This window comes from Pan paniscus, chromosome 17 (assembly GCF_029289425.2).
Source record: "Pan paniscus chromosome 17, NHGRI_mPanPan1-v2.0_pri, whole genome shotgun sequence".
NCBI lineage: Eukaryota > Metazoa > Chordata > Mammalia > Primates > Hominidae > Pan > Pan paniscus.
In genome coordinates this window covers 76540740-76566363 of record NC_073266.2, presented here as the reverse complement: position 1 = coordinate 76566363, position 25624 = coordinate 76540740, and the positions used below count along the sequence as shown (strand labels likewise).

The following is a 25624-nucleotide window of genomic DNA, read 5'->3' as shown; positions in this document are numbered from 1 at the left end:
TTCTGTGGAGACTAAAATGTATTCCTTCTGCATAGCTAAGGGAGAAGTGATTAGAAGGCCATAGAGAGAGCCATGCAGAGCCACCCCTCACTGTACAGAGGAAGAGACTGAACTTGGGGAGATTAAGTGATTGGCCCAGGATCACACAGCTGGGAGGTGACAACCAGGACCAAATGCTGGGCTCTTAATGCTAATCCATTACAACATGTTGACAGCACACAGTCCTCGTTCAGAATGGCCTCTGGATATGGCAGGTGGCAGATTGCCACACATGGGCCAGGGCACAGAACACTCACAATAGTGAAACCAAACACCACCCACCTCCTTTCTTCAGCCTAACCAGGCAGCTGTGGGTGAGGAAAGATGGTTTAACTTTATATTTTTATTACATAAAGATTCAACTCTATCTCTTCCTTATTGTCTCCCTTCCTACCTACTCCATTAGTATTCCACCATCTTTACCCCCGGACCCCTCAGACCTCCATTAGGCTCGGTTTATTAGATTGATCACGATGAAAGGTTGGCTCAATCCTGAAGGAATTACCTTTCTTGGGTCTAAGAGCTGGGGATTTCCCCAACATTATGCTGTGAGATGATAGTTTCACTGGATATTCTTTTGTACCTACCCAGCCGAGACATCAGAGTCACATCCTCTTCAGCACAAGAATCAGGGACACACACGCCCACACTGTAGTCAGCCCCATCCTGGGAAACACATCACCACAATGTTCTTTCATTTTGGCATTCATAACATATACGCATGATCATCCCAAGTAAGTTTGCTGCTAAATAATCAGATTGGGAGTGGGAAAGAAGGATGTTGAAAGAAGAAAGGTGTTCTAACTTATTAAAAGATGACTTTTCCATTACTGAGTAGTTCAAGTGAATTTCCAGAGCATCAGACACATGCATATTAAAAAAAAAAAAAAAAAAAGCCTCAAGGCTTAATGTAGCTGATTCTTTAAAAAGCAACCACTAGTTTTGGATAATCTGCCCCATTGCCTGTCTCTTCCATATTAGAGTTCATTAAGAGTTGCATCTCCTGCAATTTTCAATACAATTTCCAAGTTGCCATTTCTTGGTGGCAGGACACATTGTATCAAATAAAGATTTTATTAACAAATCAAGCCAATAACTAGAATGCCATCCCAATAAAGAAAACATCAAATTATAAATAAAAAATTCTGAGGTGATTGTTTTAAACACGTAATTTAGAGGATTGTGTAGGCCTGACCTTTTTCTCCAATATCAAAACCATTAATCTGCTTTGAAAATGACATTTGTATGCACTGATTAATCCCCTCAAGCAATCACTATCCCAACCCTCAGCAGGACAAATGGAGCTAGGTGGTCATCTCCCAGTCTCCACGGCGAACCATTCTAAGATCATTTTATAGCATTAATATCAGAGAGCTTGGATTTCTTATTGTTACTTTATACAATTGTTATTAGCCAACTTGTAATTTTCCTTTAGTACAGTGTGACACACATAAAGTCTATCTTTGTATTTAATAACGGGCTATGCTGTTCCTAGTTTTGTTTTTTGTTTTTTTTTGTTTTGTTTGTTTGTTTGTTTTGTTCCTGAGCAATAAAAGGATTAACATGCTTTGAAGATAGCCCTGCAAACTTGGTCAACTGATTTAGTAATGTTTTCATAAAAGTCATGGCCCATCTGCTAGGATAACCTCAAATTCATGTTCAGAGCTCTGTTTCTGAGAAAAGAGTCAAGGGTAATGGGAAGTCCACCCTGCCTCTGGTATTCTAAAAGCTGTTGATGAATCAGGAGTGCATTTAAAGCTCCTTGACTTAATCCACCTCATACCAAGTAATGATGCGGTCCTTTGGTAAAGGACCTCAAAATGTGAAGTAGAGGAGAGTCCCTACTGGACCCCAGCAGAGAAGGGCAGAAGAGAGCTACCAGCAAACTCAAAATAGCTCTCAAAAAGAGAGCTATAGCATTTGAAGCTATAGAAGCTGCTGACCAGTGTTTGACCTTGGATTCCCGGTGAAAGTTGCCCAGAGGTCTTGCCCCATACAATGTGGTAGAAGGAATATCTCAAGTCCTATGTGGTTTGTGAACAACAGTCTCATTTAATGTCCCACACTCAAGATGCGGAGCAGGTTTCTGTCAAGTACTTAAAACTTAGTTTTTATTTTTTGCAAAACATCATAATAGTTTTTTTTTTTAATTAAGAAAAGGAATCAATGGAGTTGTATTTTGTTCTATATCATGACATTCACTTGTCCTGCAAGAGCAAGCGTGCAGGTCTCCCACACTCACCTGCAGTATATGAAGCTTGCAGTACCGCCCTCGGAAGTTCCCCTTGGGAGCATGGGTGGAAAGACACTCCATGTATGATCCCAGCCTGTCCATGTTTCCATTGAAAGTGTTGCTCCCAAGCTTCCCCAGAGAGTCATACACTGAATTGCAAGGCAAGATAAGTTTGTAGAATTACTTTTCTGGAGTCACGTTTAAATAAATTGATAGGTACTCAGCTCTACCTTCTGAATCTATCAAACTTATATGATTGAAAAAGAAGAGAAACAGATCTAGTCAGATGCTACTCTTTGAGCCTATGTTTTGCATACATAGCCCCTCTCATCATGCTGGGAGAACAATGATGTGAATTTTCGTGCTATTACATTGTCTACCAACAGTGCTGAAAAAGATGAAGAGTTTGATTTCTTTTAAAAAACAAACGCTTTCTGGGGAGTGAAAAGGTATAACTAAAATTTGATAGCTTTTCTTTCTCCTCCACATATACCCAGGAGAAAATACTCATGTTTTTAAAAAATTTTATCCAGTTCTGTGGGACCTTACTTTAGAGAGAGTTAATTTTTTTCTTTTTTCATTTAACCTTAGGAGCGGAAGATTAGAGTGATCAAGTTCCACAGTTCATGTTATTTTCAGCCCTGGTCCTGCAGAGTCTTTTTTGTTTGTTTATGCTTATTTATGGCCTTTATTCCTTCATTTTAAAAAAATCATTTCCTTTCATCTTTCTTCATCCCTTCCTTTCCCTTTCTCAGATTCCCCTCACTCCATATATGTGTGCTGTGTATCCTCTCATTTGTAGGTGCTCTTGTTTTGTGTATGTGTATTTGCCATATGTATGAATGGTTTTGTGTTTCCACTCTCCCTCTGTTTCTATATATGTCACACAGTGCTACATTTTTACAATTTTATGTGTATCTAGTCCAGGGCCACTAACTTCTGTATAATAATCCATCACCACCTTTGACTTAACTACTCCCCAGATGATGGATGGATAGATGACTCCAGCCCACAGAAACACACAGTGATCATCCTTATATGTGTCCCTTTATAGAGCAACGTGAAGATGGAGCTCAGACTTAGTCTGTGTTAATCCAGCCAGATTACTCACTACAGGGACTCCTTCAATCTATATTCCCCAGGGATGCTGGCTCTTTTTTTTTTTTTTTTCTTTTTTGCTTTGTACTGTTTAGCTTTTTAATTTTTGGCAATTAATGGATATAAAATGATATTTAATTACTGGCTTAATTTTCATTTATCTAATTACAAATGAGCCAGGGTATTTTTATTGATTAGTCAGCCATTTAAATGTTCTCTTCTGAACCCATGTGTCCTTTGCTAATTTTTAATAGACTTTTTTCTTTCTGGTTTGCCAGAGCTGCTTATTATTCTATACCTTGATTCTGTCTGTCTGAGTCATTGAAAGTAGACACTCTGGCAGTTATCTGTCAGTTGGCTTTTCCATGGTGTCTTTCAATGAACAGAAACCCATACTTTTGGTATCATGAAATCCACAAATATTTTGCTTATCGATTGTGCGTTTGGTGTTTTCCTAAGAAATTCTTCCCCATTCATAGGTCACAAAAGGATTTTCTCATATTACCTCCTACCGTCTTTATAGTTCTACCTTTTGTATTTAAGTCTTTAATCCATCTGAATCATGGTGCATTTTTTTTCCCTCCAAAAGGTGGGCCAGTTATCCCAAAACCACCTCTAAATAGTTTTCCCTTTCATCATGGATTCACGGAGCAAGTTTCTTCTTATATCCAGGTCTCATATATACATGGATCTGCCTCTGAGCTCTCTGGTTTATTTTGTTTATCTGAGATGACACTGACTACAGAGTATGTAGGGCCAACGCAAAATGACATTGCAGGGCCCCTTGTTTAAAAATGGTTAAGAATTTGAAGATGATGACAGCAAATCACACTTCAGCCAAGTATGAGGCTCTTTTAAGAGTAGGTCTCTGTGTGACTGCAGGAATTGCATGCCCTGGAGCCAGCCCTGATTCTAGCACTGGACTAGATACACATAAAATTGTAAAAATGTAGCACTGTATGACATATATAAAAACAGAAGGAGAGTGGAAGCATAAAACCATTCATACATATGGCAAATACACATACACAAAACAAGAACACCTACAAATGAGAGGATACACAACACACATATGGAACGAGGGGAATTTGAGAAAGGGAAAGGAAGAGTTGAAGAAAGATGAAAGGAAATGAATTTTTTAAATGAAGGAAAAAAGACATAAATAAGCATAAACAAACAAAACCGTATGGTTTTTATTATTATGGATTTGTAGTATATCAGGTATTCTGCCTTTTGTTTTTTTTTTGTTTGTTTTTTTTCAAAGTGGATCTAGTTAGTTGTGGACAATTAATCATGTATACAAATTTCAGAAAAAAGTTTGCTGAGTTCCTCAAAACATCCAACTAGACTATTGACTTAAAATTGCTTTGAATTTATACATTAATATTGAGGAAGAATTGACATTATTTTTATACCAAGCCCATCATTGGAGACCATGCTATTTATGCAAATCTTTTTGTATCCTTATAATTTTACTTTTTTTTCTTGGTAAATTTAAAACAGATTAGATAAAACAACTCCTAAATAGAGTAGAGTTGGCTATTTTCTGTGGTATTTTATTTTCAGTTTGTATTTTCTAATTGATTGTTGCTGACATAGAAATATGCTATTGATTTTTATAATTTGTTCTGATATTTGGTGAATTTGCTGAACTTTCTTATTAGTTCTGCAGTTTTATTTCTCCCTCTCTAATCCTTGTACCACTTCTTTTTTCCTCTTCTAGTTTTGGAATTAAAGTTATAATCAAATTTACAAAGTGAGTTGGGCAGCTTTCACACTTTTTTTGCTTTCAGGAACAGCTGTAATGATTATTGGTTGCTAGGGTTACTGATGTTGAGGGAAATGGGTTATATATGGCTGTAAATGTGTAACACAAAGGAGAACGTTCTAGTGATGAAATTGTTCTGAATCTTGGTTGGAGTGTGGCTTACGTAAATCTACACATGCCATAATGACATAGAACTATATCCACAGATTACATCAACATCAATTTCCTTTTTAAAAAATATTGTACTATAGGTCAGGCGAGGTGGCTCACACCCGTAATTCCACTTTGGGAAGCCAAGACAGGTGGATCGCTCAAGTTCGAGACCAGCTGGGGCAACATGGTGAAACCCTGTCTCTACAATACAAAAAAAAGATTAGCCAAGCATGGTGGTACATGCCTATAGTCCCAGATACTCAGGAGGCTGAGGTAGGAGGATTGTTTGAGCCCAGGAGGCAGAGGTTGCAATGAGCTGAGATTTCACCACTGCACTCCAGCCTGGGTGACAGAGCGAGACCCCGTCTAAAAAAATAAATAAATAAATAAAAATATGCTGTAATTATGTTTGACACAATTGGGGAAAACTGGATGAAAGATATGTGAAACCCTTCTTGTTCTCTGTTTTCATAGATTTTGTATTTGTCTATTTGGCATTCACTCATTCATCACTCAATTGTGTTAACTACATTTTCTTATTTTCTGTATTTGTCAAGCTCTGATATGTGTGGCCTTGCTGACTGAGAAGAGACTGCCCCTCCCATGGCTACCCAATTCTTAGAAGGAGTGAAGGCTTATCCTAGGAGCATACCATTAACACGCAAATGAATCAATCCAGAGCCCATGACCCCAGCTATCGTCTTTATCAAACTCTCACACACCAAGTCAATGTTCCTCTGCCCTAAAGCACCCCAGGGCCAGGTGCCGGACAATCTGAGATCACCCATGTTACCCAGAGGCCACCTACAGTATTCAAACCAGCCAGTCCTGCACTGTTCACCCTGCTCTGCCTGGCTTCCCTGCAGAAACCCTGACAAAGGCAGTGACCTATGCTTCTCCTTCACCCTCCTGCCTCCTGGCCAACCATATGCTTCCCCAGGTGGCTCTGTGTGTCATGGCAGGCCCCTCCTTCCAGGAAATGCAAGTACCAAAAATCATCTTTTTTTTTTTTTTGGAGACGGAGTCTCACTCTGTCACCCAGGCTGGAGTGCAGCGGTGTGATCTCAGCTCACTGTAACCTCTGCCTCCCAGGTTCAAGCAAGTCTGTGCTTCAGCCACCCGAGTAGCTGGGATTACAGGCACCCACCACCACACCCAGCTAATTTTTCTGTATTTTTAGCAGAGATGGGGTTTCACCATGTTGGCTGGGCTGGCCTTGAACTCCTGACTTCATGATCCTCCCACCTGGGCCTCCCAAAGTGCTGAGATTACAAGCGTAAGCCACCATGCCCAGCCTAAAAATCATCTTTCAATGGCATTGTCCTTTCAATGGAGATGCTAAGTCACTTCCATAAATTAAAATCCCATGGGTACAACTGATACATTGCTGAACTAGTCTTGCAACTTCCTGTGAAGCTATAATTATTTAAAATAAAAAGGTTTAAAAAAGTAAAATGAGATGGGCAACTTTCACACTTTTGAAGTTTGCTGGAACAACTGGGATTGTATATTGTAAGAAGTTGGGTAGAATGGAACTGTTTCAACCATCATAGTCTATAATTCAGTGAGAAGAAAGGTCTTAATTTCCATTTTTTAAATGCTTAATAGTTTTCCATTTTTCTATTTCTCTTTGAATCATTCAAAAAAATTTTAATTTATTCATTTTGTCTTGCTTTCCAAATATTCATTTATAATTTTTTATTCTTTGTTGTATCTATATTTACTCCTTTTTCATTCTTCAGTTTTTATTTCTATCTTTTCTCACTTGTCCTCCTTCACTATTGCTTGAGGACTCTAACAATCAGCTTTTGGTTTTGCTAATTTTGGTATTCTTTATGGGTTTGTTTCTTTTCTGTCTCATTCATTTCTGACTTTTTTTTTTTTTTTTGAGATGGAGTCTCAGTCTGTCGCCCAGACTTGAGTGCAGTGGCACCATCTCGGCTCACTGCAACCTCCGCCTCCTGGGTTCAAGCGATTCTCCTGCCTCAGCCTCCTGAGTAGCTGGGATTACAGGCACCTGCCACCATGCCCAGCTAATTTTTGTGTTTTTAGTAGAGACGGGGTTTCACTGTGTTGGCCAGGCTGGTCTGACCTTATTTTTATTATGTCCTTATTGTTTCTTTGAGATTGATCTGTTTATCTTTTATAAATTTATTGAGTTGATTGCTTAGCTCATGTTTTCAACCTTTCTTGTGTCCTTATAACATGTATTGAGAGCTAGGAATTTCCCTCTAAGTACTGCTATATCTGTACCTAAATTTTGACCTCTGGTGTTTTCATTATCATTCAGCTCTAAGTGTGTGTGCGTGTGTGTGTGTGTTTGTGTGTGCAACTTTCCAGTACACTTTCTTTTTTTTACAAAGAGTTAGCTGGTAATATAATATTTAGTTTCCATACAGAGAAGGTTTCTCTTTCAGCTTTTCTTCTGTCATTTTGAAGTCTGATGTCAATCTGATTGCTGTTCTCTCCAGAAGTTTTTAGAATTTCCTCACTGCTTTTAATATTCTTAATTTTATCTCTACTGACATGTACTCAGGTGTAAATTTTCTTTATTTGTTTTAGCATCCTGTAAACCCTTTCAATCTGATATTTTTAATCTTCCTTTAATTCCAGAGGAAGTATTGTCATTATATGTTCAAATATTGCCTTCCTTCCATTTGCTTTGTTACATTTCTCCTTTTGGTTTCTATTATCCAACTGTTGGCACCTTTAGTCTCAATATTCTTTGGTTTTTCCTTTACCTTCATGTCTCTTTATCCTTTTCTACACTGTTTTGAGAGATCTTCAAACTGATCTTCCAGCTCACTAATTTTTCTTGGCCTCTGTCCATCTTACTAGCTATCCCATCAATTTTGTTTTGATTTCAACTGTTCCTCTTGACTTTTCCTGATTGTGTTTTCGTGCTTTGTATCAGTCATATTCTCCCTTATCTCTGATTATATTTATTGTGCTTTTTAAAATTCCTGATGACCCACCTGTTCCAATCATTCAGCTTCCCATAGTACATATGTTTATTCAATTCAATGTCCCTGTTTTATATGCCTGCTCCTCAAGGATTTGGAGGTTTTTGCTTGTGCATTCTTACACTCTGTCTGGTGAAGTGCATGTGTTCAAGAACATGTGACAGCCCAACCCCCAGAGTGTGTGCCACCTCAGAAATTTAAAGAGTGTAGAGAAGAGAGCATGACCCTCAGGGCAGAAAACCCTGGCACACAGAATCAGCGGCAATTCCAGCCCTACCAAGCAACTCTCTCAGTCTGGAATTTTCCCTCAAATTATTTGAAAGAAGCAGCACTGAGAAGACATAATCTTCTGTGACTGTGATCCCCCAGCTTCTTAGGGAAGAAAGAGGGCAGAAGGCAGAGGGCAGAAGGGTGAATGAGTGAATGACCAGGAATATTGGTCAGCCCCTAACCCCAGGGAGGCGGGAGAAGGGGCAGGAGGGTGGGATCAGAGCCCTGCCCTGCCGCGAATGCTTCAGGCAGAGGCTACCCTGGCTGCTACTGTGGATTTCTTTCTCAGGGGCAATGGTGGCCTGCGGTTTTCACAGGCTAGTGTGCTTCAGTGTCCCTGCAGGCTTGGTAAAACACAGAATGCTGGGCCCCACAACCAGAGTTTCTGATTCAGTAGGTATAACATGTGCCTGAGCTTGCGTTTTATCAAATTCTCATGTGATACAGATGCTGCTGATTAGGAACCACTTTGAGGACCACTGTGTAGGCAGTACCACTTGCACACATACAAATGCACACACAGACACACAGACACACACACACCATACATACCGGGTGACTGCCTTCAGGACCCTAAAGGCTTCTCCCAGTTTTGACATCAGTAACAATAACAACTAACACGTAGGCCCTAGTGTGTGCCAGGCATGTTTTGAGTTGCTTTCTGTCCATTGTCTCATTTAACCCTCACACAACTGTGTAACGTTATGAGTTAAGTAATCATTATAGTCCCCATTTTACAGATACGGAAACTGAGGCACAGGGAGGTCACATCATTCACTCAAGGTCACATTACCAGTCAAGGGTAGTAGAAGTGAGAAAACTGAGGCTCAGAAATGATAAGTAATATACACAACAACATAAACCTACCTCCTTTTACTTGCTAGCAAGAATTAGAGCTGTGTATTCAAACCCAGTTTAAGCTGAATTCATAACCTCTTACTCTTTAAAATAGACACAAGGACCCAGTTTTTACTTGTCAGTTTGGAATATAGATTCTTAGACATAACTAAAGATAATGGTATTCCTTAGAAGGAGTGAGGAGAAAACCCCAATAGAGCTTGTGAAATGACCCAGCTCCTCCTGCATTTCTGTCTTAACTACTGCAATTGGATTTCTGAGATTTAGTCTGGAAATCAGGTTGAAGGAACTGCATTTTGCTTACATGTGTGCTTTAAAAAAAATAAAAAGGAAGTACATAGGCCGAGTGTGGTGGCTCACACCTGTAATCCCAGCACTTTTGGGGGCTGAGGCAGGTGGATCGCTTGAGCCCACAAGCTCAAGACCACTCTGGGCAATGTGGCAAAACCCCATCTCTCTACAAAAGATACAAAAAATTAGCCAGGCGTGGTGGCTTGCACCTGTAGTCCCAGCTACTCGAGAGACTGAGGTGGGAAGATTACCTCACCAGGGAAGGTCAAGGCAGCAGTGAGCCCTGATCACACCACTGCACTCAAGCCCGAGAGAGAGAGAGAGACTCTGTCTCAAAAAAAAAACAAAAAAAAGGAATATGTTATTTTGAAAACCTCCTGGTCCTAACTTGACAAACGGTACTTGTTGAGTTCACCGGGTTAACTGGCTTTTGACAGGAGCCCTCGCCTCTTCTTTGGCCAGTTCCACTGCATCAGACCTCTTGGGCTCAGCCAGTGGGTGCTGGTTATCAGTGACCTCTTTTCCATAGGTTTTCATTATTCCAGGTTTTTGCTGGAATGAGAATTACCGACCCTCCCATTTTTCTTCCAATGAGTTTGAGTCTCCTTGTTTCTCACCACACTCAGAACCTTAGAGCTGGTGTCCAACTTGGCCGTTTATAGCCATCAGTGATCTTCTAGACCGAGCTGAATCACAAGACTGACCATGTCCCTCCCCTCCTTTAAACTCTTCAAGGCACCAAGAACGTAGTTAAAAGATAAGGAGAGAACACAGTCACCATATTTATAGCTTAGATAAAGAATCGCATTCAGAACATATAAAGAACTCTTACAAAGCAAACTTTTTTTGTGTGTGTGAGTTGGAGTCTCACTCTGTTGCCCAGGCTGGAGTGCAGTGATGTGATCTCAGCTCACTGCAACCTCCACCTCCCAAGTTCAAGCAATTCTCCTGCCTCAGCCTCCCAAGTTGCTGGGATTACAGGCATGCACCACCACACCCAGCTAATTTTTATACTTTTAGTAGAGACGGGTTTCACCATGTTGGCTAGGCTGGTCCCAGACTCCTGATTTCATGATCCACCTGCCTCGGCCTCCCAAAGTACTGAGATTACAGGCGTGAGCCACTGCACCCGGCACAAAGCAAACATTTTTAAAAAGTCAAAGAAACTAATTTAAAATCCACAAAAGATACGAACAGGAAACCCTTGGAGAAGGAAATCCAACTGATTAATAAATATGAGAAAGCTGTTCAGCCTTGCCAGTGAATGACAATTAGATACCACTCTTTTCTACTTACTGTATTGGTTAAAATTTTTAAAGTTAATACAATTAAGTGTTGGCGAGTGTCATGGTTTGACTGTCTCCCCCAAAATTCATGTGTTGGAAACTGAGTCCCCAGTGTACCAGTATTGGAAGGTGAGGTCTAATAAGAGCTCATTAGGCCTAATAAGAGCCTAATAATGGACTAATGTCATTATTGCAGGACCGGGTCGCTTGTGTAGAGAGTGGGTTATTATAAAAGCTAGCCTAGTTCCTTATGCTTTCTCTCTCATTTACCCTTCCATCTTCCACTGCGGGATAACACAGCACAAAGTCCCTTACCAGATGCCAACACCATGCCAACACCATGCTGGGAAGTCTACTTCCCAGCCTCTAGAACTGTGAGAAAATAAATCTCTTTTCTTTATAAATTACCCAGTCTATCATATTCTGTTATAGCAGCAGAAAATGAACTAAGACAGTAAGAATATGAAGAAATTTTTTTTTTTTTTTTGATAAAAATGAGGTTTTGCCATGTAGCTCAGGCTGGTCTTGAACTCCTGAGCTCAAGCAATCCACCTGCCTCAGCCTCCCAAAGTGCTGGGATTACAGGAGTGAGCCACCACACCCTGCCTGAAGAAATTTTTTTGGTCTCCTAGAAGCCATTCTCTTCTTAGTAAGCAACTAGATTTTCTTTTAGAGAGTACCACTCCCCAACTGTGCACAATCTTGACCAAAAAATCAAGGTGCTCTGTCCTCTCATTACAGAGCCCAAAGAGATCCCTGGAAGCCACACCCAGCCTTACTCCTCATCACTGTGACACAAGATCAACCCTCTGCCAAGACTTTAGTGAAGTTAGACAGGGCCCAAAGCCAAGCTTGGGCTCCACTCATCTGCCAGGAAGCAGGTCTTTGGCCTTTCCCTCCCTCCTCTGAGCTGCCCCATACTCCGCCAATAGCTTTCTTTTATGTTGAAGTTTGCCAGAGTCAGTGTCTGGGGTTTAACCAAAGACTCCTTTCTAACTGCTAGGCACAGTGACCCAGCAAGTCAGCGTCTCAGAATCTGCCCCAGGGATACACACATGAGCACACATTGCAAGATGCTTGTGGCAGTAATTCTTGTAATGGCAAAAAAATTGGACACAGACTGTGTCCTATATATATATGTGTGTGTATATATACATATGTGTACATATATACACATGTATATACACATATATACACACACATATATATACATATATACACACACATATATATACATATATAGAGAGAGAGAGAGAGAGAGAGAACATTACTCTGTCACCCAGGCTGGAGTGCAGTGGTATGATCTCAGCTCACTACAGCCTTGACCTCCCAGGCTTAAGAGATCCTTCCACCTCAGTCTCCTGAGTCGCTAGGACTACAGGCACACACCACTACACCCAGCTAATTTTGTTTTTTAATTTTTGTATGGACAGGGTCTATACATTATGTTGCCCAGGCTGATCTCGAACTCCCGGACTCAAGTGATCCTCCCACCTTGGCCTCCCAAAGTGCCGGATTACAGGCCACCGTGCCTGGCAAGAACAATAAATATATTTTTTAAACTTACAAAACAAAATTATGTCTTTCTAGTACATACCAAAAAGAGGAAGGAGAAAATTCTAGAAAAATTTATACCTCATTGATAACACTTATTATCTAGGAAAGGGATTGGTATTTGAATGAGGGAATAAAAAGGCCTTGAACTTTGCATTATTTAGATTCATTTACAGTGTGAACAAATTCACATATTATTCATGTAATAATCTGTAAAAAATTTTGAATCAATATACTTCTTAAATTCTTAATGGCGTCCCATCATCTAGAGTAGGGGTTGGCCAACTATAACCCTGCTTGTCTTTTAAGAAAAGTTTATTTTTAATATGGCCATGCTCATTCGTTTACATATTGTCAGAGCTGCTCTCCCACAAAATGGCAGGGTGGAGTAGCTGTAAGAGAGACCCTATCGCTGACAAAGCTGAAAATATTTACTATCAGGCCCTTTAGGGAAAAACTTTGCAGACCGGTTAGCTAGGGCTGTGATTCTCAGCTCTGGTGGAAATTCTAGTAGGCATTCAAATCACCTGAGACATTTAAAAAAATAAAAAAAACCTCACGCCCAGGCTCCACCCCCGCAAAGAATGACTTAATTGGTCAGGGGTGAGGCTTGAGCTTTAATTGTTTTTCAAAATGTCCCAGGTGATTTTAATGAGCAGCCAGGCTTGCCTGCTCTGACTTTTAGGATTAATTCCAGACTCCTGAGTATGGTTTAAAAGGCCCTTCCTAACCTGGCTTGCCCCTCTGGTCTCGTCCTCCCAACCCACGCTCATTTCCTCTGCTCCGAGACAGAACGCACCAGGCGACACTGTCTTTAAGCTTGGAATGTTCCTCCTTTCCATCTGCCTGGCAAATGTTGAGTCATCCTGTAAGTCTAGGCTGAAGGATGTTCTTCCCTAAGAAGCATTCCAGATTCTTGCTTACGTATCACATTTAAAGGTATGTTGTCATTGTGTACCTGTCTGTCTCCCATGGTGAGGGGAGGGAGGAGGCGCTATGTCTTCATGTATCTCTCAGGGCAGGAGCTCAGTGAACATTTGCTGAATCAAATTAAACTTAAAAAAATCTAACTTCAAATGCCCAAAATCCAGCTCCACAGAGACATTTTGAAGTCCTCCTTGTGTCAGAAAAACAAAACAATAACAAAAAAAAAACAACTGGGTGCATTTACTGTAACAGACTAAATTTTTTTTTTTTTTTTTTTTGAGACAGAATCTTGTCACCCAGGCTGGAGTGCAGTGGCACCATCTCGGCTCACTGCAGCCTTCACTTCCTAGGTTCAAGCGACTCTCGTGCTTCAGCCTCCCAAGTAGCTGGGATTACAGACGTGCACCACCACATCCAGTTAATTTTTGTATTTTTAGTAGAGATGAGGTTTCACCATGTTGGCCAGGCTGGTGACAAACTCCTGATCTCAAATGATCCACCTGCCTCGGCCTCTCAAAGTGCTGGGGTTACAGGCATGAGCCACCATGCCCGGCCTGTAACACACTAAATGATTTTCAAATCCCCTATTCCGTCACAGAGTAGCCCCAACTCTGTAGCCTAAAGTGTAAGAAAGGGTCTAGAACCATAAACCTTGAAGGAGACAAAAGAGATGTCAAAACTGAGGCTGTCTCCCTCCTTAGGTAAATCCTGAAGGGCACATGAAGAATATCCCATTCTTCATTTGAGAAGATTAAATTCTTGTTTTCTTTCCAGTTGGTATTTGCTTTCTAAACTGATTGCATTTGTGGTTGTCTAGCTGAGCTCATATCATTTGCTACGCAAATTTTCAAATTGCATTTGCTTCCTTTCTGAGTATGAATTCAAATGGACAAGTTGCCCTTTTCCAAACTAATCCTTAATTAGCTTCTGTCAAGAACCTAAGAGATGCCAGGGCACAGGCACCCTCCAAATCAAAATACATTCTGATTGTCATTGGAGGGAGAAACAGAAAAAATGAATGATTAATTGCACTTGCTACGTCAAATCATATGGCAGTTGTTCCAAGTTTCATTTTCAAAAGATTAAAAACAACTTGTTTCAATTCTGTGCTAATTGGCAGGCAAATTTTCTTTCTCGCTTGGTGGCAATGAAATGTGGATATTAAAATGCACAGCTGATTAATTTCTGGGTTTGAATAGAGGAAAAAGGAGACCTTGGTCTACAGTCTTAAGTTTTTAAATATGATGCATTGACATCATGAAGTTGAAGGCAGTGGAAGCTTCTGGAATGCCAGGCCAGAAACAAATCCTGAAAGGAATTATGACCTTGAAGCTTTTATTGAGCACCTACCAGATTGCTGTTACACTGGAGATTTTTAAAAACGAGAATAGTCCTTGCGTTATAGTTGATGATACAGGGCATACAGTAAAATGCTAACTATCTGGTGCCAGAGATTTCCTTGTGGTAAAAGAAAGAGCTGAATGTGCTCTCCATTTCACAGCCTAGTTCCCAAGACAGGCTCTTAGCAGACACTTCCTGGCAGTCCCCCTTGTGTCTGGTCAGCTATTAACCTTAGACCAAAAGAACAAGAATAGCATGCATATTAATTTCTTGTGGCTACTGTAGCAATTACCACAGATTTCATAGCTTAAAACAATGGAAATTTATTTTCTCACAGTTCTGGAGACCAGAAATCCAAAATAAATATGACTGGACTGAAACCAAGGCAGTAGCAAGGGCTGCACTCCTTGTGGAGGCTGCAGGAAGAATCTGTTCTTTCCTTCCTCCAGCTGCCAGCTCCCCTTGGATTGTGGCCACAGCATTCCAGACTCTGCCTCTGTGGTCACATCATCTGCGTGTGCCTGTGTGGTGGATGCATATTTCCTCCTGTCTCCCTTTTTGTTTGAGATTAAGTCTCACTGTCACCCAGGCTAGAGTGCAGTGGCACCGTCTCAGCTCACGCGAACCTCTACCTCTCAGGTTCAAGCAATTCTCCTGCCTCAGCCTCCCAAGTAGCTGGGATTACAAGCACCTGCCACCATGCCTGGCTAATTTTTATATTTATAGTAGAGAGGAGGTTTCATCATGTTGGCCAGATTGGTTTCGAACTCCTGACCTTCAGTGATCCAACTGCCTCGGCCTCCCAAAGTGCTGGGATTACCAGCATGAGCTTGGCCTGTCTCTCTCTTCTAAGCGTACATGGGGCTGCATTTAGGGCCCACCTGGATAATCCAGGACAACCCCCACATTTTAAGATCCTTAATTTAATCATATCTGCAAAGACCCTGTTTCCATACAAGGTAACATTCACAGGCTCCAGGAATTGGGATGTCTTTCGGGGGACTGTGTTTCAGTCTACTGCAGCATGGATATTTGGTATCCAGTGAACCCGGAATTTCAGTGAAGCCCAGTTTCACCCTTTATTTTAACATTTGCTTCATTTCAGCATCTTTTCTGTCCCTTGCTCTAGCACCAGGAGAGGGTCAGGCCTTGAGTAAAATGCCCTCCAGACTAACAGCTGGGTGGGAAAAGAGGCAACATTCAGAGACTGAAAATCAAGATGACCAGACCTGCCCTGGTGACAGGGGAACCAGGCTTGGCCAGGGGCCCATGATGGGTGCTGCTCCATTCAGTGTCTGCCTGCAGACCCCTGCCTCCGACAAGGCATCAGCCGTGGCCTTGGCTTCCAGGAAAGAAGGTGAGGCACACGGACAAGAAACATGAAATAAGCATTCCGGGAGGGAAACGAGGAAGCCAAAGGGAGCAAGTGACCCGAGTAGGAAGCTCAGTGCCCTGGCCGTCAGGGTGGGCTCAGGGCTTGGTATAGGAACCAGGGAAGAGGGACTTGAAGGGTTAAGAAAGTCTCAGAGCAAAAGTAGCTGCTTGGGGACAATTTCAAGAATGTGATGAGATTAGAGAAACAGGAAATGAAAAGCCCTGCAGGCTGCTTGGGATCCAGAGGCCTCCCTTCCTCCCTCCTCATTCTGTCCCAGAGGAATCAAGTGCAGCAAAATGCAGCAATCACATGAAACCTGGGGAGGAGCCAGGATCTGCCCAGCAAAGTTATAATTCCACATCAGTAGCTTCCCTGGCAAGTCCTCTGCTGTAGACACACATGGGCCCATTGCACTTTAAGAAAATGCTCTGGGGCGAGGCACGGTGGCTCACACCTGTAATCCCAGCACGCTGGGAGGCCAAGGCAGGCAGATCACCTGAGGTCAGGAGTTCAAGACCAGCCTGGCCAACATGGCAAAACCCCACCTCTACTAGAAAAAATACAAAAATGAGCCAGGTGTGGTTGTGTGCACCTGTAGTCCCAGCTTACTTGGGAGGCTGAGGCAGGAGAATCACTTGAACTGGTGACGTAGAGGTTGCAGTGACCTGAGACCATGCAACTGCACTCTAGCCTGGCGACAGAATGAGAGGCCTCAAAAAAAAAAAAAAAACTCTGCTACGTCTCAAGGAAAATGAGTCCCTGGACCTACCTGAGACACAGTGCTTTGCTTTCCCGCCTCCTCTCCCCCCTCCCCCCATTCTGGATGATAAATGCATGCTTTTGATTTTAGGGTGCACTTGAGAGGCGTTAATACACAGTTCTTTGTATTAGTTTGCTAGTGCTGTCTTCAGAATTTTCCATGAACTGGGTGGCTTAAAACAACAGAGATGTATTATCTCACAGTTCTGGGGACTAGAAATCTGAAATCAAGGGCTGAGCAGCATTGGTTCCCTTCGGAGGCTCCAAGGAAGAGCCAGTTCCATGCTCTCCTAGCTTCTAGAAGTTGCCAGCAGCCCTAGGCCAGGAGGCATCACCCCAATCTCTTCTCCATCCTTATGGAATGTTCTCCCTCTGTGTCTGTGTCCAAATTTCCCTCTTATAAGGACACCAATAATGGGATTAGGGCGTACCCTAATCTAGTATTACCTCCTCTTACATATCTGCAAAGACCTTATTTCCAAGTAACTTAACATTCACAGGAACCAGGGGGTTGTGGTTTCAACGTATCTTTTGGGGAGACACATTCAACCTATAACACTCACCGGGTGGGGATTAGTATCGATTACACAGATATAAAAACCATGCGGGACATTGGATTCGTTCGCTAGGGCTGCCATAATGAAGTACCACAGACTGGGTGGTTTAAACAACAGGAATTCATTTGTCCCAGTTCTGGAGGCTGTATGCCTGAGATCAAGGCACTGGCAGGGTTGGCTGCTTCTGAGGCCTCTCTCCTTGTCCTCTAGGAGACCGCCTTCTTGTGTCCCCATGTGGTCTTTCCTCCAGGCATGTCTATGTCCCAAGCTCCTTTTCTTATAAAGGTACCAGTTATTGATTAAAACAACCCCCACCCCAACTCATCTCATTTGGGCTTAATAATCAATCTCTTTTTTTTTTTTTTTTTTTTTTGAGACAGGGTCTTACTCTGTCACCCAGGCTGGAGTACAGTGCCATAATCACAGCTCACTGTAGCCTCGAACTCCCAGGCTCAGGTGATCCTCCTACCTTAGACACCTGGGTAGCCGAGATTACATGCATGTGCCACCATGCCCAGCTAATTTTTTGTATTTTTTGTAGAGATAGTTTCACCTTGTTGCCCAGGCTGGTCTTGAACTCCTGGGCTCAAGCAATCCGCCCACCTCGGCCTCCCAAAGAGCTGGGATTTCAGGCGTGAATCACTGCGTCTGGCCCAATTATCTCTTTAAAGACCCTGTCTCCAAAGAGAATCCCATCCTGACATACTGGGACTTAAACATACAAATTTGAGGGAAACACAATTCAGCCCATAACATACACAAATTACAAATAATGAAGCCTACAGTATAACAATGAGGTCCTTAGTATCAATTCCACATATAATGAATTGATTCTCTTGGAATACTTTCATTGATTTTTGCCCAACTCTTGTATCTGTAGCCAATCTATGGTTTCAGTTGACTAAGTATTGTCCCAACATGAATGTTGATATTTTCATTCAAGTTAATGAGTAATACAGATGTGAAACAAGGAAGATGTATGTCAGAACTTATTTGTCCATGATGTGAGCAAATTTTTTGCTGAATTGTATAACAGTTGGAGTACTGAAGATACTTCCTTATCTTTTTGTGCTATTCATAATGTAATGGTTGGTCATTACACACTTCTAATTTACACTCAACATTTTATCCATTAATTTCCTCAGTCTAGACAATAAAACAATAAATCAAGCCCTGACTTGTAGCAATTGCTGACTTCCCTGATGAAGATACAGCCCCCGTGGCTGACCCCCAGCTCTCAAGGTGACGTCCCTGAACACGAACTTAGAAGGCCATGCATGGTAGCATAGCAGTGACTTCCACTATACAGACAAGAGAGCTGTAAATAGCGTTAAGAATATAGATATTTTTTTTCTTTTTTTTTTTTTTTTTTTGAGACGGACTCTCTGTCGCCAGGCTGGAGTGCAGTGGCGCGATTTTGGCTCACTTCAACCTCCGCCTCCCAGGTTCAAGTGATTCTCCTGCCTCAGCCTCCCGAGTAGCTGGGATTACAGGAGCATGCTACCACGCCTGGCTAACTTTTGTATTTTTAGTAGAGACGGGGTTTCACCATGTTGGCCAGGATAGTCTCGATCTCTTGTCCTCGTGATCCGCCCACCTCAGCCTCCCAAAATGCTGGGATTACAGGCATGAACCACTGCACCTGACCTACAGATAGATTTTTTTTAATGTAGTAAAATAATTAGGAAGTGGTGAGTTTTGAATATTTATTACTTTTGGGCTGGGCATGGTGGCTCACACCTGTAATCCCAGCACTTTGGGAAGCCAAGGTGGGCAGATCACCTGAGGTCAGGAGTTTTGAGACCAGTCTGACCAACTTGGTGAAACCCCGTCTCTACTAAAAATACAAACATTGGCCAGGTATGGCAGCGCACACCTGTAATCCCTGCTGCTCAGAAGGCTGAGGCAGGAGAATTGCTTGAACCCAGGAGGGGGAGGCTGCAGTGAGCCAAGATTGCCCCACTGTACTCCAGCCTGGGTGACAGAGTGACTCTGTCTCAAAAAAATTATTACTGTTGTTCTTAATAAAATTTAATTGTAAATTTGCATGAGTTAGCCCCTAAAAATATATTTAACAAGCACCTTGACACTTAACAATTGGCTCTCTCAAGCCAGCACAGACTACCTGTAGCACACTGCTGGGCTTAGGAGTTGGAATTCCTTTTTTTTTAATTTTAGGTTCTAGGTATATGTGCAGGTTTGTTATAGGTAAACTATGTGTCATGAGGGTTTGGTTGGAATTTCTTAAAGTTGCTGTAGATTTCCAGAATTGAGGACACAGCCTGGCCATTTACAGGTGAGGAACCTTGTTAAAGGTGAAGTGTTAAGCAAGATGATGTGGCCACACAGCTGGTGATTGGCCTAAGCAGGAGGCGGTCCCAGGCCTTACCATTGCCAGCCTAGCACAATTTCCACTGCTTAGTATCCTGTCTCTAAACCTGGATTCGTTTACAAGAGAAGTACAATGAGGAAAGGAACAAAGTGCCTGTGGGAAGGTTCAGGGGGTCAGGCAGAGAGAGAAAGAGAAGGAGAAGAGACCAATTATCAGCATAGAAGGACAGCCCAGACAGGGGACCGACCCAGAATTACAATAGAAATAGACAAGTATGAAGAAAGAGGAAGGGCAGCTCATTCCGTGATGGTTAATGTAAACAAAAATACGATTCTAAGACCCCCAACCATCTGAATGCACCCTTCCTTTCAGCCAAGGGCATTCCAAAGTCAACCTGAAAAACTAGTTCAGGCCACAATGGGAAGGGAGGGGGGACATCCCTCATTATACCCTCCTCCCTTTCAGAATTCAGGCACAACCGGCCAGTGTTAACGGAAGACTGATAGAACAGACTTAAGTCTGATAAGAGACATTGACAACCTATTGTCTCTGAAGCTTGTTACCTGGAGGCTTCATCTGCATAATAACCTAGGTCTCCATAATCCCTTACCGTAACCCACACACTTCCTTCTATGGATTCCAGGTCTTTAGATAAACTCTTTCAACCAATTGCCAATAGGAAAAGCTTTGAATCCACCTATGACCTAGAAGCCACCCCACCCCCTTCCAGTTGTCCCGCCTTTTCAGACCAAACCAATACACATCTTACATGGATTGATTGATGTCTCGTATCTCCCTAAAATGTACCAACCTGAAGTCTGACCACCTGGGCATATGTTCTCAGGATCTCCTGGGGCTGTGTCACAGGACATCAGTCACTCATTTTGGCTCAGAATAAATCTCTTCAAGTATTTTACAGAGTTTGACTCTTTGTAGACATGAAGGAGAAAGAACATTTAAAAATAACCAGGAGAGAGGATACCAGTGATCTTTTTGGATGTGGTTTTTGTTGTGTTGTTTTGTTTTTGAGATGGAGTTTAGCTCTTGTCACCCAGGCTGGAGTGCAATGGAGTGATCTCAGCTCACTGCAACCTCTGCCTCCTGGGTTCAAGCAACTCTCCTGCTTCAGCCTCCCGAGTAGCCGGGATTACAGGTGCCTGCCACCATGCCCAGATAATTTTTGTATTTTTAGTAAAGATGGGACTTCATGATGTTGGCCAGGCTGCTCTTGAACTCCTGACCTCAGGTGATCTGCCTGCCTGGGCCTCCCAAAGTTCTGGGATTACAGGCATAAACCACTGTGCCTGGCCTGGATGTGGTTTTTGTACGTGATAAGAGGTTGAATGTAGGACTTCTGAGGTTTATGGAGTTTAAAACAACAGCAACAAAACCAGAAACAGTGAGTCCAGAACACTCGCTAAGGACTTCGGCAGCGAAGAGACATAAAATAAAAACCCCAAGATCCTTGGAGGGTGGCAAAAGCAAAGCACACGAAAGTACTTGGTGGATTTTGTTTCTGTAAGGATGGTGGACATGAGAATGTTAGAAAGCAAATGGAAAAAGATGGTGGAAAGGTTGAAACGGAGCCTCCTTTTGGAGTTAGATTACTACAGTGTTTCCTACCATGGCTGCCCCTTTTAATCCATCTTGCCCACTGCTGGATTGAGTCTCTCTAAATATCAGTCTCTCTCCTGTTCTAGAACAGCCATGACTCAAGGACTCTCTCTCCACCTTATTCCTCAGGCCCTGGTCGATTATCCAAGCTCCTGTACAGCCCATGCCTGCCTCCATCTTTGTGTTTGGGGATTGGAGGTGGCATTTAAAAATGCCATCATGAAGCTGGGAGTGGTGTTTCACGCCTGTAATCCTAGCACTTCAGGAGGCCGAGGCGGGCAGATCTCTTGAGGTCAGGAGTTCGAGACCAGACTGGCCAACATGGCGAAACCCCGTCTCTACTAAAATTGCAAAAATTAGCCAGATGTGGTGGTGCATGCCTGTAATCCCAGCTACTTGGGATGCTGAGACAGGAGAATTGCTTGAATCCCGGAGGCAGAGGCGCAGAGATCACACCATTGCACTCCAGCCTGGGTGACTAGTGAAACTGTCTCAAAAAAAAAAAGCTATTGTGTGATATTTAATACATTAAAAAGGCATAAACAATAAAACAAATGCCTATGTTCCCACCACCCAGCTTAAAAAGTAAAACTTGACCAGTCATTTGAAATGTGTGTTCCTAATTGCATCCCCACCAAGGCTAGCCCTGGACTGAATTTGGAGGTTATCATTCTCATGCATTTCTGAACATTTGACCTACATATGTAGAACCACATAGAGCAAGATAGCACCTTAAATTGCATTTGTTTAAACTTATATATGTATATAACTTTCTACAGCTTGTTTTTTTCTTCTTGATGTTATTTCCATGCGATCCTTCCATATTGATACGTGTAGCTCTGCTTCACTCTTCTTGCTAGTGGGTTTTATTCTGTTGTTCTTGTTTCTCTTGTTGTGGCTTATTTTATTTATTTATTTTTTGTTTTTTTTTTTTTTTGTAAGACAGAGTCTTGCTCTGTCACCCAGGCTGGAGCGCAGTGGAGCAATCTCGGGTCTCTGCAACCTCCGCCTCCCATGCTCAAGTGATCTCCCACCTCAGCCTCCTGAGCAGCTGGGACTACAGGTATGTGCCACCACACCAGGCTAACTTTTCAATTTTTAGTAGAGACGGGGTTTCATCATGTTGGCCAGGCTGGTCTCAAACTCCTGAGCTCAAGCAATCCGCTTCCCTCAGCCTCCCAAAGTGCTGGGGTTACAGGCGTGAGCCACCGTACCCAGCCCTGTTGTTGCTTATTTTATTCAACAATTAAAAGTGCAGACTCAGGAATCGGACGATGTGAGCTCAAATCCTATTTCTACCACTGCAGGCAGGATACTTTGCATTTCTGTGGCTCCATTTCCTCTTTTATAAAAGAGATGATACTAACGCTATCCTCCCCCGCATAGTGGCTGCTAGAACTAAACGGCACCGCTCCCGCCCAAGCCTCGGAATGATGCCTGCCGTATAAAAGTACTCACTCACCAGTGACTCTTATTCTTTTTCCATCTGCATGACTGCCAGGAAAACCAAGCTGAGAACTAAGGTCAGAACGACATGCTGTGCTCAAAAATCTCAAGCAAAATGTCAGAGCAACAACGCCAAGTATTTTCCGGTACATTAGAATGAAAATCAGTTTAAAAAACTACCGATTATTGTATTCATCTGTTAAAATAAATTAAGTCATCTATCCACTTATGTAAATCATTCAATTCTTTCCCAAACCATTTATCTTGGAGGTATCTTTTTAACTTAAAAGATTTTCAATTTTCAGGCTTCTACAGATGGAACAAGGTTAGTGCATGACTAGAGCAACTTACAAGGCAAATATAGCATTAACATGGCTGTGACTAATGATGACAATATGTGCCACCACCTCATCACCTGGAATCTGAGCCAGCCATGGCACCTTCTGGATTTTCTTGGCCTGCTTATTTGGCCCCAGTTTGTCAGAATGTTCCCTGTCAACATCACCAAGTGTTGTAGCAAAACACAATCAATTTCAAAATGGGACTTGAAGAAGATGGCTAGTAAATCAATTGGATTTGTGTTCTCTCGCTATTTCATTAAGTATCCGGACATCTAATCCCGTGTAGAATGGCAGCTGCTTCAAATTATGTGCTATTTTGAATTACAAAATATCAGATGAAAGCTTTTGATTACCTTTATGATGGATATTATGCTACTAAGCGTTTTTCAATACAAAGTACATTAGTCATGCATTCAAAATGTGAATGGAAATTGCTATGTTCATTTGTCTGGCTTTGGAAAAAGCAAGTTTTTACATTTTTCCTTGTTAGTGGTTTCCATCAGCATCAACTGTGAATCATTCTTCTGAAAAAGAGGTTACCCCAATGAAAACACATCTGATTTTTTTGTCCCTTTCCGGCAGGAAAGTATGTGTCTCTTTAGTTGTGGGAATGATTTTGGGAAATACTAATAATAAACTTCTGACCATCCGAAGTCCATCTATATCACATGCCAAGAGGCGTGGCTACAGTCTCATTCCTTCCAGCTTGAGCCCACGCATTTACCAACACACTCCTTAGCATTTACTATCAAGCACAGAATGGGCAAGACTTTTTCCCCAAATAAGGAAGCAACTCATTACTAAAAGCAAACTAAATGTCTAGAAAAAGAAGCCAGCCGGGCGCAGTGGCTCACGCCTGTAATCCCAGCGCTTTGGGAGGTCAAGGTGGGCGGATCACGAGGTCAGGAGTTCGAGACCAGCCTGACCAACATGGTGAAAATGAAAATACAAAAATTAGCCAGGCATGGTGGCGGGCACCTATAATCCCAGCTACTCAGGAGGCTGAGGCAGGAAAATCATTTGAACCCAGAAGGTCGAAGTTACAGTGAGCCAAGATCGTACCATTGCACTCCAGCCTGGGTGACAGAGTGAGACTCCATCTCAAAAAAAAAAAAAAAAAAAAAAATATCCCCAAGATATCTCACATAACAGTGAAATGTTATCCATATTGATGACATCAATGATGTTAATAATAATCAGCATCATACAGTGTATAAACTATTCTCATCTTTTTCTTTTTTGAGAAGAAGTCACGCTCTGTTGCCCAGGCTGGCATGATCTCTGCTCACTGCAACCTCCGCCTCCCAGGTTCAAGTGATTCTCCTGCTTCAGCCTCCCAAGTAGCTGGGAGTAGAGGCGTACACCACCGCACCTGGCTAATTTTTGTATTTGTAGTAGAGACGGGGTTTTACCATGTTCTCTAGGCAGGTCTCGAAATTCTGACCTCAAGTGATCCACCCACCTTGGCCTCCCAAAGTGCTGGGATTACAGATGTGAGCCCCCGTACCCGGCCTCTCATCTTAAGAGGTTGGTCTTCGTGAGATTCTTCTGGCTAGACTGACGGTAGAGCCTCCTACGCTAAAAATTCCTCCTCCCTCTTTGATTCCTGGCAAAATGCAAATTAAGGCTCATCTTCTCTTTCCTTTCTGGTTCTGTGTCTTTAATTCTCAAGAGTTTGTCTAGAATGCTCCCAGCACAAACCTCCACTGCCCTGTGTTCACCTACACGTGTTCACCTACACAATGGGCCAGGGAAACCTACTTACTTCGTAGAGCGTATTCTTTGGGCTTCACTGAATTCAGATCGGAAAGGAATTCATCAGTATCTTGCACGCACTTCAGAGAGATGTTTCTTGCAGGAAAAACAAAAGGAAATTGAAAAGACAGCAGGCAAAATAGTAGAGTCAGGCTCATCATTGTCTCCTAACCTGTTAGGATAAGCCTCACGTCTTTGACAAACAGCCTGATATTTATGAAACATTGGTGTATAATATGTCGCGGGTAAATGGGACATGCTCGCTCCTTAACAGGCGGAGAGACAAGCTGCGTCTCCCAGCCACCTGCAAAGCAGCCGAGATGAACAAACCATGGAAACCAATTTATATACAACTTGTTATTGTTGAGTAACACAGCACTGTGGATGTGGGGGCTGCTGACCACCTGGCTTCCTTTAGTTATGCAGATTAACATTTCCAGTTAACATGGATAATGCTGGATTTTCTCTAGCTAGGTGGCCTGGAGTATGTCTCTGGGTTTCAAAAATATAGTGACTATGTTAAGTGGCAATATTTGGCTTTTGTCCAAGAAGGATGATGAGCTCGTAAAACATTTGGATGAATGATATAGAAGGGCTTCTCCGTGATGGTCTGCATAGGGTACCCATCTGCTAAAGCGTGTGCTGGACTTCCAGAGTGGTATCA

General features: G+C 42.3%; 1 protein-coding gene across 1 annotated transcript in view; it reads right to left on the bottom strand.

The window, feature by feature from the left end:
• LOC100975961 (O-acyltransferase like protein) overlaps nt 1–25221 on the bottom strand; it is a 73658-nt gene extending 48437 nt beyond the window's left edge. Inside the window, 3 exon segments of the mRNA XM_057300406.1 lie at nt 627–705; nt 2282–2421; nt 24971–25221. Of these exon segments, the coding sequence (XP_057156389.1) occupies nt 627–705; nt 2282–2421; nt 24971–25121 (370 nt within the window). The 5' untranslated portion in view covers nt 25122–25221.
• Between the last annotated feature and the right edge of the window lie 403 nt (nt 25222–25624).